This window comes from Ceratotherium simum, chromosome 20 (assembly GCF_057802395.1).
Source record: "Ceratotherium simum simum isolate JZ-2026a chromosome 20, ASM5780239v1, whole genome shotgun sequence".
In the NCBI taxonomy this organism is placed as follows: Eukaryota; Metazoa; Chordata; class Mammalia; order Perissodactyla; family Rhinocerotidae; genus Ceratotherium; species Ceratotherium simum.
In genome coordinates this window covers 27,882,447-27,899,834 of record NC_141919.1, presented here as the reverse complement: position 1 = coordinate 27,899,834, position 17,388 = coordinate 27,882,447, and the positions used below count along the sequence as shown (strand labels likewise).

General features: G+C 40.9%; 1 protein-coding gene across 5 annotated transcripts in view; it reads right to left on the bottom strand.

Annotated features, from left to right (window-relative positions):
* The window catches only part of KDM4C (lysine demethylase 4C), a 389,491-nt gene that overhangs the window by 338,662 nt on the left and 33,441 nt on the right, over window positions 1-17,388 (bottom strand). For 4 of the 5 annotated variants that reach the window (XM_087444566.1, XM_087444572.1, XM_087444571.1 and 1 more), the window contains exon 2: window positions 466-626. In XM_087444566.1, the coding sequence (XP_087300692.1) occupies window positions 466-609 (144 nt within the window). In that variant the 5' untranslated portion in view covers window positions 610-626. Of the gene's footprint in view, window positions 1-465; window positions 627-7,721; window positions 7,825-17,388 lie in introns of those variants that run through there. The other variant, XM_087444568.1, reaches the window with a different exon arrangement.

Sequence of the window (17,388 nt, the reverse complement as noted above, 5' to 3'; positions counted from 1 at the left end):
TGTGATATGTGAATTATATCTCAATAAATCTGTTATGTTAAAAAAAAGAGAAAGAAAAAAATAGAAGGAAAGAAGAAAAGGAGGGAGGGAGGGAAGGAGAGAAGGCAGTAAGTGGGGAGAGGAGTGGTAGTTAAGCTTCAGGTTAATAACTGTCCTCTGAGAAACTGATGACAACTATGAATACTCTCACACCTCTGAAACCTGTATATGGATCTCTTTGGTTTCTATGAACAACTCTTGGTTTAAAAAAAAAAAAGCCCTAAAACATAACCTAGTATAAATAGTTAAAAGAAAAATAAGATAATTATTCTTTGAAGAAATCAAATGCTCCACATGGATTAACATAAACAAAGATTTTGCAAATATCTTCCTTTGGAAGGAACAATTTCCCACATCACGAAAACTAAGAGCATAATTGAAAGGCGAAGTCATCATTTTTGGTTTAAAGGATCTGAGGATAATCACCTTTGCAAGACCCGCTCGATGGGCTCCTTTAGACTCCATATATGCGAGGTATTTGTTGAACTCCCGGAACTCCTCCATGGAGGGTCTGAAGGTCATGATCTTACAGCTGGGGTTGAGAGGACTTTCCACCTCGGCCTCCTCCATGATGGCTGGGGTAGTCTCTGCACAGAAGGTGATGCGGTCATCAGCAATGAATTATTATACAGTTAAGGTTGGTGGTCATTTTTCCCAAATAGCATGTAAGCTCCCCAGCAGGAACTCCTTCAGTTACTTACCATTCCCTCTACCACCCTATTAGGGAGACTACCTCATCTCTCCTTGGACTCCTGAAAAAAAACTGCCTGTAGTCACTCCTCTTCCCAAGCTCCTTCTCCTGGCATTGAATCATGGACCTAATTATATCGCTCGCTTCCTCAAAATCCTTCCTAGTAAGAATGAATTTTCTAACTCTGCAAGGTGACCAAAAGTGTGGTTCCTACATACCAGTTCTGAAACAGACTGTCTCATACACACATCTGTATAAAGACCCAGTCCCGGTTGAACAGAGAACAGACAATGTTCAACATCCCCAGGACAGAGTTTACTCAGGTGTGCTTCCACTTGTCATAACACACTTTCCTATAATCATTTCAAACCATCCATTCAGCAAAATGGCCAGGCACCAGGCTAAAGTACTGGAGACACCTTAAAGAGATAAGGTTTGTCTTCACCATCCAAGCTTACGCTCTAGAGGCCGAACAAACTTCAAGACAAAACTTAACTCCACGGGAGTTACTCAGAAATGACTTCTCCAGAAAAGGGCAGAGTTAAGACTTATTAGAAGGTGTAGGAATTTGTCAAATGAGAGAAAGAGCATTCCAGGCAGTGGAAATATTTGGAAGTATTGCAAAGATGGAGAGAGAAGGTTAGTTTTTCTGGAGCTTAGAAAGAAAAGATTACAGGAGATCAAAGTAGAAAAACAGGCAGTAGGTTGTGCCCTGAAAGCACCAACTTAATCCTGCTGTCAATAAACAGGCTGATTCCTTCAACAAACATGTATTGAGCACCTAATGTGTGTCAGGCACAGAGAATGCGAAGGTGAATAATGAGCACTGGCATCGGTGCCTCAGAAAGGAGTCCCACCCATCCACTTCCAGATGTAGCAATAGTGCCTGGTATCCCACAGCTCAAACCACAAATCCTCTCAGAACAAAGCTTTCCTTGTATTGTTTTCTCAAGCAAATTTAATTTGCCTGACACAACAAGAAATCGGGAAGTGAGGGATGGGGTGGACAAAAGGGGGAAACATGCAATGGGATAATAAGAGGTTAAAACAGATTAGGGCTTCAGATGAAGATGTGATCATTCCTCATTTAAGGTTTAAATAGGGGTCTATCTCACCAAGTACATGTGAGGAAAAGAGGTACATCAAAACTAAACCCTTTACGAACTTACAGTCTAAAGGAGAAAATAATCTGCATGGAGATATATTAATGCACAGCAGAAAATATTCTACATTCTCCCTGCCTGAGGGAGGGGGCATGCAAAAATAAAAAACCTCCCAGACCACCTCGCCACCCAGCTCCTTTCAGGTGCACGTGCCCAAATTCATGGACTACAGGATGAAAGTCTCACCTCTATACAGGATACACATAATCCTCTAGAAGCATCCAGATCAGGCCCTTGGATAGCTATCATGGCTTTGTCCACCAATACAGACTGCATTACAGTTTAAGCTCCAACAACACTCACTGATTTGTGCTTCTCTAAACAAGTACAGCTCTCTATGCCTTTGCCCATTACCTGTTTCCTCACCTGGCAAACTCCTGCCCATTGTCAAGATTCCCAACCCTCTGGAGAGGCCTAGGTGAACTATCCCTAAGTGTTCTGACCTCCCTGTCTGCATTCCTCTTAACACCAGCTACCCGTCCCAATGGTTGGCACTTCCGACACACTCGGAACTACAAGCGTCTCAAGGGAAAGGCAGGCTCTCCATCTCTTTAAGCCAACATTCAGTCTGGGATCCAGCCTGGCTAGTAATATCTGCAGCAATAACTATTTGCTAACTGAATGAGGGAATAAATGTCAAAATGCTATTAAAGTATTTACATAAAATGATACCAAATGCAGGAAAAAAGAAAGCATTGACCCCAAACACAGAAAAGTTACCTATAAAACAGATTCATTTGCTTGATTGGTAAAAAATAATAGAATATAAAAATCTGAGCAGTGAGAAAGGGGAAGAAGCCCCCAGATTACCCCTGTAGAAACATTTGGTACATGGAAGGCAGTCTCACTTTTTCCCTGGCCAAAGAATAAGCGTGGCCTGCGTATTTCTCTAGGCAGAGGAAGAAGCCACTAAAGAAGAAATTGGAAATCCAGCCAGTCATTCAACAAATAGTTACTGAATGCAAACTGTTGGGCAGGTATTCAGAAAGGACTGGAACCAAGTCCTGGCAGCAGCCGAGTGAAACACACAATCAATAAGTAATAAGTGCTCTGAAGAAGAAACCAGGGTAAGGAGAGAGAGCACACAGAGGAGGGGTAGCTATTTCATACAGGGTAGGCAAGGGAAGGCATTTCAGAGGCCTGAAGGAGGGAATAAATCATGCGGATATCTGGAAGAAGAGCATTTTAGGCTGAGGCAACGGCAAGAAGCCTCTGGGGATCGTCAAGGAATAGCAAGAAAGTGAGTACGGCTGGAATTGTAAGCAAAGGAGAGAACGGTGAGAGAGGAGATGGGGGAGAGAAAGAGCATGGCGTTTACTCTGAATGAGACGGCAAGTAGTAATCTTGGGCTTCTTCCCCTTCTTGCACATTCCCGTGCTTGACACTGGAACATGTATTTCCATTCAAAGAGACGACACCTGCTTTCTAAGGTAACTCTTCTGGAGGATTTTAAGCAGAGAAGTGAGTTGGCGGGGCCGGCCGGTGGAGCAAGTGATTAAGTGCTCGCGCTCCGCTGCGGCAGCCTGGGGTTCGCCAGTTCAGATCCCTGGTGCGCACTGACGCACCGCTTGTCAAGCCATGCTGTGGCGGCGTCCCATATAAAAAAAAAAGGTGGAGGGGAGTGACGGCAGCGTCATGGCGGAGTGAGCTTTCCCGCCAACTCTTCCCCCAATAAGATACAAAAAAAGGAACGGTCACAGACCAACAACGGAATCCCAGACAGTAAAAAGCTAGATCGGAAAGATCCACACTGCCTCACATCTGAGAGTGGAACATGCTGGGCCCCAGGAGGAAGTGGAGAGAAGTCAGGAGAACTCCTCTCCCTCCCCATCAGATCAGCGACCCCGGTCCCTGTGGCTCCCAGAGAGCGGGGAGGGGCGGCCCTCTGCGGGGAAACCGTAGCTCTTCTGAGCACCGCAGAAAGTGGATAATGAGGGGCAAACGAGAAGCCTCCCACGCCAGGGACCCAGAGGGCAAAAGAGAGAGCCGCCCCCCTCCCCGCAAACGGGACCTGCAGCTCAGCCAACGGGACCTGCAGCTGAGCCGACCAGACCAGACCAGACCTAGTGATCCGTGGCAGACCAAAGTGATCCGACCCACGGATCACAGCAGAAAAACCGTGGCAGAGCGCAGGGTGCTTAGATTACACAGCCCTTTACCACCACACAGTGGCAGCAGGTGGAAATGGCAACCAGAGACTTCCAGGATGAGGAAACACAAGAGAAAGCACAATGTAAAGATACATGAAATCACCAGACCAGAAGGAAAATGACAAGCACCCAGAAACCAACCCTGAAGACACAGAAATCCATAATCTAAACGACAGAGATTTCAAAATAGCTATTTTGAAGCAGCTCACTTCGCTGCTTAAACACTCAACAAAATACGAGACAACACAGACAAACAATTCAATGAGATTAGGAGTTTCTTCACAAAAGAGATTGAAATCATAAAGAAAAACCAATCAGTGCTGATGGAGATGAGGAACACAATGGAGGAGATAAAGGAGAAACTAGAAACTTTAAAGAAGAGAGCTGACAATATGGAGGAAAGAACTAGCATTTTAGAGGACAGGAATACAGATATGCTCCAGATGGAAGAGGAGAGAGAACTAAGACTAAAAAGAAATGAAGAAAGTCTCCAAGAAATATCTGACTCTATTAGGAAATGTAACATAAGAATTATAGGTATTCCTGAGGGAGAAGAGAGGGAAAGAGGAAAAGAGAGCCTATTCAAGGAAATAATAGCTGAGAATTTCCCAAATCTGGGGAACGAGCAGGAAATACCAGTAAGCAAAGCCAACAGGTCACCTAAATATATCAACAGGCAAAGGCCCTCTCCACGACACCTAGTGGTAAGGCTACCCAGAGTCAATGACAAAGAAACAATATTAAGGGCAGCTAGAAAAAGACAAAAAATAACGTAAAAAGGAACTCCCATCAGGCTCTCAGCGGATTTCTCAACAGAAACTTTACAGGCTAGGAGAGACTGGAATGATATATTCAAAATACTGAAAGACAAAAACTTTCAGCAAAGAATACTCTATCCAGCAAAAATATCCTTCAAATATGACGGAGAAATAGTAACTCTCCCAGATAAACAAAAGCTAAGGGAGTTCATGGCCACGAGACCCCCACTACAAGAAATATTCAAGAAGACCTTCAGGCCTGAAAAAAAGATGAGAAAGGGAATACAAAGCTAGGAGCAAGGAGAAAAATAGGTAGATAAACTCAGAAAAATAGTAGATCTTTACCGGAATAGGTTAGCAACCACTTAAATACTAAAATCAAAGATCAAAGGAAGGAATTCACCAAAAATAAATTTAACCTCATCCCTGTAAACACACAGCCACAAGACAAGATAGAATAAGGTATAACAAGAATGACTTAGAAGACGAAGAGGAAAGTGATTGAATTGACTTAGTATAAGGAAATAGGAGGCCATCATAATAATGGAATATCTCATACACAAGATTTTTTACACAAACCTCAAGGTAACCACTAAACAAATAATCAAAACAAAATCACATATTATAAACAAAGAGAAAACTAGAAGAGTCATAAGACAGAACAACCACACTGAATTGGCAGTCCGAAACAAATGGGACAAGAAAAAAAGGAAACCCAAAAGATCCAGAAAATAAGTGACAAAACAGCAACAATAAACCCTCATATATCAATAATTACCCTAAATGTAAATGGATTGAACTCTCCAATCAAAAGATACAGAGTGGCAGGATGGATTAAAAAGCAAGCCCCAACAATATGCTGCCTCCAGGAAACACATCTCAGCTCTAAAGACAAGCACAGGCTCAGAGTGAAAGGATGGAAGACAATACTCCAAGCTAATGGTAAACAAAAGAAAGCAGGAGTTGCCATACTCATATCAGACAAAGCAGACTTCAAGATAAAACAGCTTAAGAAAGACAAAGAAGGGAAATATATAATGATAAAAGGGACACTCCACCAGGAAGACATATCACTTATAAATATATATCCACCCAACATAGGAGCACCAATGTACATAAAGCAACTATTAACAAACCTAAAAGGAGACATTAACAACAACACAATAATAGTAGGGGATCTTAATACCCCACTTACATCAATGGATAGATCATCCAGACAAAAAGTCAATAAAGAAATAGTAGACTTAAATGAAAAACTGGACGAGATGGACCTAATAGACATATACAGAGCACTCCATCCAAAAACAGCTGACTACACAGTCTTCTCAAGCGTGCATAGAACATTCTCAAGGATAGACCACATGTTGGGAAACAAAGCAAGCCTCAATAAATTTAAGAAGACTGAAATCATACAAGCATCTTTTCAGACCATAATGCTATGAAACTGGAAATGAACCATGAAAAAAGTGGGAAAGTGACAAAAATGTGGAGATTAAACAACATGCTACTGAACAACCAATGGATCACTGATGGAATTAAAGGAGAAATCAAAAATTATCTGGAAACAAACAAAAATGAAAATATGCCATACCAAACCATATGGGATGCAGCAAAAGCGGTCCTGAGAGGGTAACTCATAGTGATACAAGCCCACATTAACAAACAAGAAAAAGCCCAAGTAAGCAAGCTTAAGTTACACCTAACAGAACAAGAAAAAGAACAAACAAAGCCTAAAGTCAGCAGAAGGAGAGAAATAATAAAAATCAGAGCAGAAATAAATGAAATTGAGACAAAAAAACAGTAGAAAGGATTAATGAAACAAAGAGTTGGTTCTTTGAAAAGATAAACAAAATTGACAAACCCTTAGCCAGGCTTACTAAGAAAAAAAGAGAAAAGGCTCAAGTAAATAAAATTAGAAATGAAAGAGGAGAAATTACCATGGATACCACGGAAATAAAGAGGATTATAAGAGAATACTATGAGAAATTATATGGCAACAAATTGGACAATCTAGAAGAAATGGTTAAATTCTTAGACTCATACAACCTCCCAAAACTGAACCAAGAAGAAATGGAGAATCTGAATAGACCAATCACAAGTAAAGAGATTGAAATAGTAATCAAAAACCTCCCAAAAAATAAAAGTCCAGGACCAGATGGCTTCTCCGGTGAACTTTACCAAACATTCAAAGAAGATTTAATACCCATCCTTCTCAAACTATTCCAAAAATAGAGGAAGATGGAACACTTCCTAAATCATTCTACGAGGCCAACATCACCCTGATGCCAAAGCCAGACAAAGACAATAAAAAGAAAGAAAATTACAGGCCAATATCGCTGATGAACATAGATGCAAAAATCCTCAACAAAATATTGGCAAACCGAATACAGCAAAACATTAAAAAGATCAGGGGAGAAGTCAAGGTGGCGGCGTAAGCAGACTCTGAACTCACCTCCTCCCATGGACACAGCCAATGTACAACTACTCGAGGAAAAATTACCCCTGAGACAGAACTGAAAACTGGATAAGAGGAACTCCTGCAACAAACAACAATCCTAACTGAGGTGGAAGAGGCAGAAACTCCCTTCTGGAGAGAAAAAACGCAGCCTTCACAAGCCGCCAGCTTCACGGCCACCCAGGATCAGCCCAAAGGTACGCAGCCTCCCTGGAGGCGCGGGGCCCTGAGCCGGGGAGCGGCCCCGCTGTAGGCATTTTGTGGACCGAGCACAATCCAAACGAGTGGCATAATATCTGACTTTCCCTGCTACTAAAACACTGGGGAGTACCCCCAGAAAACCTGGTTCACAAAGAAATTAAAACCGGCTCTTAAAGGGCCCACGCACAAACTCACCCGTTTCAGAAAACATTCTAAAATCACCAGAAAGAAAGGTGCACAGTGCTTTGGTGAAAAGAGAGTCACCTGATAGGCCCTGAGTGCATCTTGGTGAGAGGTGAGACCTCTCCAGGGACTGGGACAATGGCGGCAGCCATTGTTGTGGCCTGGTGTGGGCGTGCTGACACAGACTCCATTGGAGTTCTCCCTGGGGCCTGCTAGCCCAGGTCTGCCCCAGCACCTAGAGCACCGATTTAATCCAGCTCAGCCAGGGCAGGCAGCCCACCCTAGAGACAGGCCGGCGCACCCAACAACAGGCCCTCAGGCAACTTGTGGGCCTGCATAGATTGGTGACTGGATTCTCTGCAGCCTGGCAACTGAGCCCACTGCTGTGGGGCAGGGCGGGCACAAGGAACGGGTGGAGTGTGTGGGGCTCCCAACGTGGAGAGACTGGGTCCACTTCAGGAGGTTGGGGCACACACACGGGGCAGGACTGTGTTGACTGTGTGTGTGGACCTGTGGGCGGCAGGGCTTGTCAGCTGCAGAAGACTTGTGCTTCTCAAAGACCCACAAGGGGGTTTGCCCCACCTTCCAAAGTCTGAAACAATTGGGTGCTCCTGTGCCTGAGGCCAGCCCCACCCAGCTGCAATCCTCAGAGAGCTGACAAGAGACCTAAAGGCTGGAGGATTATAGCAATTGTAAGCCCCTGAGCCTAACAACCACCCATGCTGGGGGCCTACTCACTTAAAAGAAATACTGCAACACAAATGTGGTATTAGAACTTGCAGTCAACTGAGCTGGGGCACCCCACACCTGATAAAGAGACTGAAGGGCCCACAACAACTACAAACAGCTGAGCATTACAACAGCTGACCAGGAGCATAACTCGGCCTACCTGGGCACATAGAGGGAGAGCAAACAGGCCACAACAGAAGGAAACACACAGCCCACATAGGGGTCACCCCTGGAACATGGACAACTGAAGGAAGCACACTGCAGGACTCCTAACGCGTCACTTGTATAAGGTCACCTACCCAAGAGCAGGAGATATAGCTGACCTACCTAATACAGAGACACAAGCACAGGGAAAGAGGCAAAATGAGGAGGCAAAGGAATACATTCCAAGTAAGGGAACAGGACAAAACTCCAGAAAAGGAACTAAGTGAAACAGAAATGAGCAACCTACCTGACAGAGAGTTCAAACTAAGAGTTCAAACTCCCCACTGATGTGGGGAGAAGAACAGATGAACTCAGTGAGAATGTCAACAAAGAAATGGAAGATATAAAAAAGAACCAATCAGAAATGAAGAACACAATACTGGAAATGAAAAATTCCCTAGAGGGACTCAAAAGCAGAGTAGAGGATACAGAAGAATGTATCTGCGAGCTGGATGAAAGACTAGAAGAAATTACCCAAGCTGAACACGTAAAAGAAAAAAAGGATTAAAAAGAGTGAGGACAGTCTAAGGGACCTCTGGAACAACATTAAGCACACTAACATCCGTGTTATAGGTGTCCAGGAAGGAGAAGTGCGAGACAAAGGGGCAGAGAATCTATTTCAAAAAATAATAGATGAAAACTTCCCTAACCTAAGGAAGAAAACAGACATCCAGGTACAGGAAGCACAGAGAGCCCCAAACAAGATAAACCCAAAGAGGCCCACACCAAGACACATCATAATCAAAATGTCCAGAATTAAAGATAAAGAGAGAATCCTAAAAGCTGCCAGAGAAAGACAAGTTACATACAAAGGAAACCCCATAAGGCTATCAGCTGACTTCTCAGCAGAAACGTTACAGGCTAGAAGAGAGTGGCACGATATATTTAAAGTGCTAAAAGGAAAAAACTGACAGCCAAGAACACTCTACCCAGCAAGGTTATCATTCAAAATGGAAGAAGAGATCAAAAATTTCCCAGACAAGCAAAAATTAAAGGAGTTTGTCACCAAGAAACCAGTGCTACAAGAAATGTTAAAGGGACTGATTTAAGGGGAAAAGAGAAGACCACAAATAGGAAAAATTATCTGTTTCCATGATAAGAGGGCAATGGATACAAATGCACAAAAAAGACGTTAGCGATGATATCAAAAACATAAAATGAGGGAGGAGGGAAGTTAAAGAGTAGAGCTTTCAGACAGAGGTCAAAATAAAAAGACCATCAATTCTGTATAGAAGGAGAAAGGAACAGAGAAAGACTACTAAAACTGAGAAAAAAAGTTAAAAAACGGCAGTAAGTACATACTTGTCAATAGCTACTTTAAATGTCAATGGACTAAATGCCCCAATTAAAAGGCATAGAGTGGCTGACTGGATAAAACACCAAGACCCAAATATATGCTGCATACAAGAGACACACTTCAGACCTAAAGACACTCACAAACTGAAAGTGAAGGGATGGAAAAAGATACTCCACGCAAATGGCAATGAAAAGAAAGCTGGGGTAGCCATACTCATATACAACAAAATAGACTTTAAAACAAAAACTGTAGGTCCGGCCCCATGGCTAGGCGGTTAAGCACGCGCGCTCCGCTGCTGGCGGCCCGGGTTCGGATCCCAGGCGCGCACCAACGCACCGCTTCTCTGGCCATGCTGAGGCCGCGTCCCACATACAGCAACTAGAAGGCTGTGCAACTATGACATACAACTATCTAGGGGGGCTTTGGGGGAAAAAAATAAATAAATAAAAATTAAAAAAAAAAGTGAAATTAAAAAACAAAAACAAAAACAAAACTCTAAAAAGAGACAAAGAAGGGCATTACATAATGATCAAGGGAACAATCCAACAAGAGGATATAACACTTGTAAATATCTATGCATCCAATGTACATGCACCTAAATATATAAAGCAATTATTAACAGACATAATAACAGAAATAGACAGTAACACAATAATAGTAGGGAACTTTAACACTACACTTACACCAATGGATAGATCATCCAAACAGAAGATCAATAAGGAAACACTGACCTTAAATGACACCCTACAACAGATGGACCTAGTGGATCTATACAGAGCATTCCATCCAAAAACCGAAGAATACACGTTCTTTTCAAATGCACATGGAACATTCTCCAGGATTGATCACATATTAGGCCACAAAACGAGTCTCCATAAATTGAAGAAGATTGAAATAATACCAAGCATCTTTGCTGACCACAACAGTATGAAACTGGAAATCAACTATAGGAAGAAAATCAGAAAAGCCACAAATACGTGGAGATTAAACAAAATGCTACTGAACAACGACCGGGTCAACAAAGAAATAAAAGAAGAAATCAAAAAATACCTGGAGACAAATGAAAATGAAAATACGACATGCCAGAATTTATGGGATACAGCAAAAGCGGTTCTAAAAGGGAAGTTTATAGCAATACAGGCCTATCTCAACAAACAAGAAAAATCTCAAATAAAGTATCTGACAATGCACCTAAAGGAACTGGAAAAAGAAGAACAAAGCCCAAAATCAGTAGAAGAAGGGAAATAATAAAAATCAGAGCAGAAATAAATGAAATAGAGACTAAAAAAACAATACAAAAAATTAATGAAACAAAGAGTTGGTTCTTTGAAAAGATAAACAAAGTTAACAAACCTTTAGCTAGACTCACCAAGAACAAAAGAGAGAAGGCACAAATAAGTAAAATAAGAAATGAAAGAGGAGAAATTACAAGAGACACCTCAGAAATACAAAAGATTATAAGAGAATACTGTGAAAAGCTATATACCAACCAATTCGACAATCTGGAAGAAATAGATAAATTCTTATAATCATACAACCTTCCAAAACTGGATCAAGAAGAAGTAAAGAATTTGAATAGACCAATCACCAGTAAGGGGATCGAAATAGTAATCACAAACCTCCCCAAAAATAAAAGTCCAAGACCAGACAGCTTCCCTGGTGAATTCTACCAAACATTCAAAGAAGACTTAGTACCTATCCTTCTCAAACTCCTCCAAAAAACTGAGGAATGGGGGAAGCTCCCTGATTCTATGAAGCCGACATTACCCTGATACCAAAACCAAACAAGGACAACACAAAAAAACAAAATTACAGGCCAGTATCACTGATGAACATCGATGCAAAAATCCAAAACAAAATACTAGCAAATCGCATACAACAATACATTAAAAAGACTATACACCATGATCAAGTGGGATTTATTTCAGGTATACAGGGATGGTTCAACATTTGCAAATCAATCAACATAATACACTACATTAATAAAATGAAGAATAAAAATCAGATGATTATCTCAATGCAGAGAAAGCATTTGACAAGATACAGCATCCGTTTATGATAAAAACTCTAAAAAAAATGGGTATATAAGGAAAGTACCTCAACATAATAAAGGCCATATATGACAAACCCACAGCTAATATCATCCTCAGTGGTGAAAAACTGAAAGCTATCCCTCTAAGAACAGGAACCAGACACAGATGCCCACTGTCACCACTACTATTTAACATAGTACTGGAAGTCCTAGCCAGAGCAATCAGGCAAGAAAAAGAAATAAAAGGGATCCAAATTGGAAAGGAAGAAGTGAAACTATCACTATTTGCAGATGACATGATTTTATATATAGAACACCCTAAAGAATCCACCAGAAAACTTTTAGAAGTAATAAACGAATATGGTAAAGTTGCAGGATACAAAATCAACATACAAAAATCAGTTGCATTTCTATACACAAACAACGAAGTAGAAGAAAGAGAAATTAAGAATACAATCCCATTTACAATTGCAACAAAAAGAATAAAATACCTAGGAATAAACTTAACCAAAGAGGTGAAAGATCTGTACACCGAAAACTATAAAACATTGCTGAAAGAAACTGAAGAAGACACAAAGAAATGGAAATATATTCCATGCTCTTGGATTGGAAGAATTAACATAGTTAAGATGTCCATACTTCCTAAAGCAACCTATAGATTCAATGCAATCCCTATCAAAGTTCCAACAACATTTTTCACAGAAATAGAACAAAGAATCCTAAAATTTATATGGAACAACAAAAGACCCCAAATAGCTAAAGGAATCCTGAGAAAAAAGAACAAAGCTGGAGGTATCACATTCCATGATTTCAAAATATACTACAAAGCTATAGTAACCAAAACAGCATGGTACTGGCACAAAAACAGACACACAGCTCAATGGAATAGAATCGAGAGCCCACAAATAAACCCACACATCTATGGACAGCTAGTCTTCGACACAGGAGCCAAGAACATACGATGGAGAAAAGAAAGTCGCTTCAACAAATGGTGCTGGGAAAACTGGATAGCCACACGCGAAAAAATGAAAGTAGACCCTTACCTTACACCATACACAAAAATTAACTCAAGGTGGATTAAAGACTTGAATGTAAGACCTGAAACTATGAAACTTCTAGAAGAAAACATAGGCAGGACACTCTTTGACATTGGTCTTAGCAACATATTTTCAAGCACCATGTCTGACCAGGCAAGAAAAACAACAGAAAAAATAAACAAATGGGACTACATCAAACTGAACAGCTTCTGCACAGCAAAGGAAACCATCAACAAAATGAAAAGACAACCTAACAATTGGGAGAAGATATTTGCAAACCATACATCTGATAAGGGGTTAATCTCCAAAATATATAAAGAACTCATGCATCTCAACAACAAAAAAACTAACAACCCAATTAAAAAATGGGACAAAGACCTGAACAGGCATTTCTCCAAGGAGGAAATACAGATGGCCAACAGACACATGAAAAGATGTTCAAAATCATTAACTATCAGGGAAATGCAAATCGAAACTACAATGAGACATCACCTCATGCCCCTCAGAATGGCTATAATTAACAAGACAGGAAACAACATGTGTTGGAGAGGATGTGGAGAGAAGGGAACTCTCATACATACACTGCTGGTGGGAGTGCAAACTGGTGCAGCCACTATGGAAAACAGTATGGAGATTCCTCAAAAAAATCAAGGATAGAACTACCATATGATCCACCTATTCCACTGCTGGGTATTTATCCAAAGAACTTGAAAACACCAATTTGTAAAGGTACATGCACCCCTGTGTTCATTGCAGCGTTATTCACAATAGCCAAGACTTGGAAGCAACCTAAGTGCCCATCAAGGGACGAATGGATAAAGAAGATGTGGTATATATACACAATGGAATGCTACTCAGCCATAAGAAACGATGAAATTCAGCCATTTGTGACAACATGGATGGACATTGAGGGTATTGTGCAAGGTGAAATAAGTCAGAGAGAGAGGGTCAAACACCATATGGTTTCCTTCATTAAGTGGTAGATAATAACAACAATAAACAACCACACAGAGACAGAGATTGGATTGGTGGTTGCCAGAGGGGAAGGGGGGAGGGAAGAGGGTGAAAGGGATAATTCAGCACATGTGTGTGGTGATGGGTTGTAATCAGTATTTGGGTGGTGAACATGTTGTAGTCTATGCAGAGGTGGAAGTATGGTGATGTACACTTCAAGTTTATAGAATGTTATAAACCAATGTTACAGCAATAAACAAAAAAATTAAATAAAAAAAAGATCATACACCATGATCAAGTGGGATTTATGCCAGGGACGCAGGGATGGTTCAACATCCGCAAATCAATCAACGTGATACATCACATCAACAAAACAAAGAATAAAAACCACATGCTCATCTCAGTAGACGCAGAGAAGGCATCTGACAAGATACAACATCCATTTATGATAAAAACTCTCAACAAAATGGGACTAGAAGGAAAGTACCTCAACATAATAAAGGCTATTTATGACAAAGCCACAGCCAACATCATACTCAACGGGGAAAGACTGAAAGCCATTCCTCGAGAACAGGAACGAGGCAGGGCTGCCCACTCTCACCACTCCTGTTCAACATAGTACTGGAGGTTTTGGCCAGAATTAGGCAAGAAAAAGGAATGAAAGGAATCCAAATAGGTAATGAAGAAGTGAAACTCTCACTATTTGCAGATGACATGATTTTATACATAAAAAACCCCAAAGAATCCGTTGGAAAACTATTAGAAATAATCAACAACTACAGCAAAGTTGCAGGGTACAAAATCAATCTACAAAAATCAGTTATATTTCTGTATGCTAATAATGAACTAACAGAAAGAGAGCTCAAAAAGATAATACCATTTACAATTGCATCAAAAAGAATAAAATACCTACAAATAAATCTTACCAAGGAGGTGAATGACCTATACAATGAGAACTACAAGACATTATTGAAAGAAATCCATGATGACATAAAGAAATGGAAAGATATCCCATGCACGTGGGCTAGAAGAATAAACATAGCTAAAATGTCTATATTACCTAAAGCAATCTACAGATTCAATGCAATCCCAATCAGAATCCCAATGACATTCTTCACAGAAATAGCAAAAGAATACTAAAATTCATATGGGGCAACAAAAGACCCCAAATAGCTAAAGCAATCCTAAGAAAAAAGAACAAAGCAGGAGGCATCACAATCCCTGACTTCAAAACATACTACAAAGCAATAGTAATCAAAACAGCATGGTACTGGTACAAAAACAGACACACAGATCAATGGAACAAAAATGAAAGCCCAGAAATAAAACCACACATATACGGACAGCTAATTTTCGACAAAGGTACTAAGAACATACAATGGAGAAAGGAAAGTCTCTTCAATAAATGGTGTTGGGAAAACTGGACAGCCACATGCAAAAGAATGAAAGTGGACCATCTGCTATCGCCATTCACAAAAATTAACTCAAAATGGATCAAAGACCTGAAGGTGAGACCTGAAACTATAAAACTCGTAGAAGAAAATATAGGCAACAGACTATTTGACAGTGGTCATAAAGGAATCTTTTCGGATGACATGCCTACCCAGACTAGGGAAACTAAAGAAAAAATAAACAAGTGGGACTTTATCAGATTAAAGAGCTTCTACAAGACAAACGAAACCAGAATCAAGATGAACAGACAACCCACCAGCTGGGAGAGAATATTTGCAAAACATACATCTGACAAGGGGTTGATCTCCATAATATATAAAGAACTCACACAACTGAACAACAAAAAACAAACAACCCGATCAAAAAATGGGCAGAGGAAATGAACAGACACTTCTCCAAAGAAGATATACAGATGGCCAATACGCACATGAAAAGATGCTCAACATCACTAATCATCAGGGAAATGCAAATCAAAACAACACTAAGATATCACCTCACGCCCGTTAGAATGGCTATAATCACCAACACAAAAAACAACAAGTGTTGGAGAGGATGTGGAGAAACAGGAACCCTCATACACAGCTGGTAGGAATGCAAACTGGTGCAGCCTCTATGGAAAATGGCACGGAGATTCCTCAAAGAATTAAAAATAGAGATGCCCTATGACCCAGCCATACCACTACTGGGAATCTATCCAACGAACCTGAAATCAACAATCCAAAGAGGCTTATGCACCCCTATGTTCATTGCAGCATTATTCACCATAGCCAAGAAGTGGAAGCAACCTAAGTGTCCCTCGACTGACAACTGGATTAAGAAAATGTGGTATACATATACAATGGAATACTACTCAGCCATAAAAAGAGACAAAATCGTCCCATTTGCAACAACATGGATGGGCCTGGAGCGTATTATGCTAAGTGAAATAAGCCAGAAAGAGAAAGACAAACACCGTATGATCTCACTCGTATGTGGAATATAAACCAACACATGGACAGAGAAAACTGTATTGTGGTTACCAGGGGCAATGGGGGTGGGGGGTGGGCACAAGGGGTGAAGGAAGTCATATATAGTGATGGACAAACAAAAATGTACAACCCAAAATTTCACAATGTTAAAAACTATTAAAATATCAATAAAAAAAATGTTTTTAAAAAGTGGATGAAGATGGGCACAGATGTTAGCCCAGGGCCAGTCTTCCTCAGCAAAAAGAGGAGGATTGGCAGATGTTAGCTCAGGGCCGATCTTCCTCAGGGAAAAAAAAAAAAAAGTGAGCTGGCTTATCATTCTGGCTGTTGTGTCATAAAAGGACAAGTGGAAGCATGGAGGCAATTTACATCAATCCAGGCAAGATAAAAAAGTGACTTGAACCAGTGGTGGGCAGTGAGAAGTGGTCGACTGCAGACGTATTCTGAAAAAATTTCCCGATAGAAGTGAGAGAAACAGAGGCTCAAGATATGTGCTCTAAGCAACAGAACAATGGCTCTGACAACAAACTGAAGCAATGAGACTATTAAGATATGCAGCACAATGGAAGCAATCAGAATTAAACGTCAGCCCTTGACCTAGTTTGCTAACTGGTCTGTTACACTTTGCCTCTTCCTAGCGTCACTACTCCCTTGATTACACAAAACTAGTTCTACCTACAAATCACGTACACATACTAAAGACCTACTGAACTTGTTTTAGACCTTTTTCAATCTATAAAGTTAACATATGAGCATCATAAAATTTAAATGTTAAAGTATCTAAAAATTTAATGTTAATCCCACCACCCAAATCTTTGCCAACATGACAGGCAAAAAAGTCTGGCGTTGGGCCAGCCCCATGGCTTAGCGGTTAAGTGTGCGCGCTCCGCTACTGGCAGCCCCGGTTCAGATCCCGGGCGCGCACTGACGCACCGCTTCTCCGGCCATGCTGAGGCGGCATCCCACATACAGCAACTAGAAGGATGTGCAACTATGACATACAACTATCTACTGGGGCTTTGGGGCAAAAAAAAAAAAGGAGGAGGATTGGCAATAGATGTTAGCTCACAGCCGG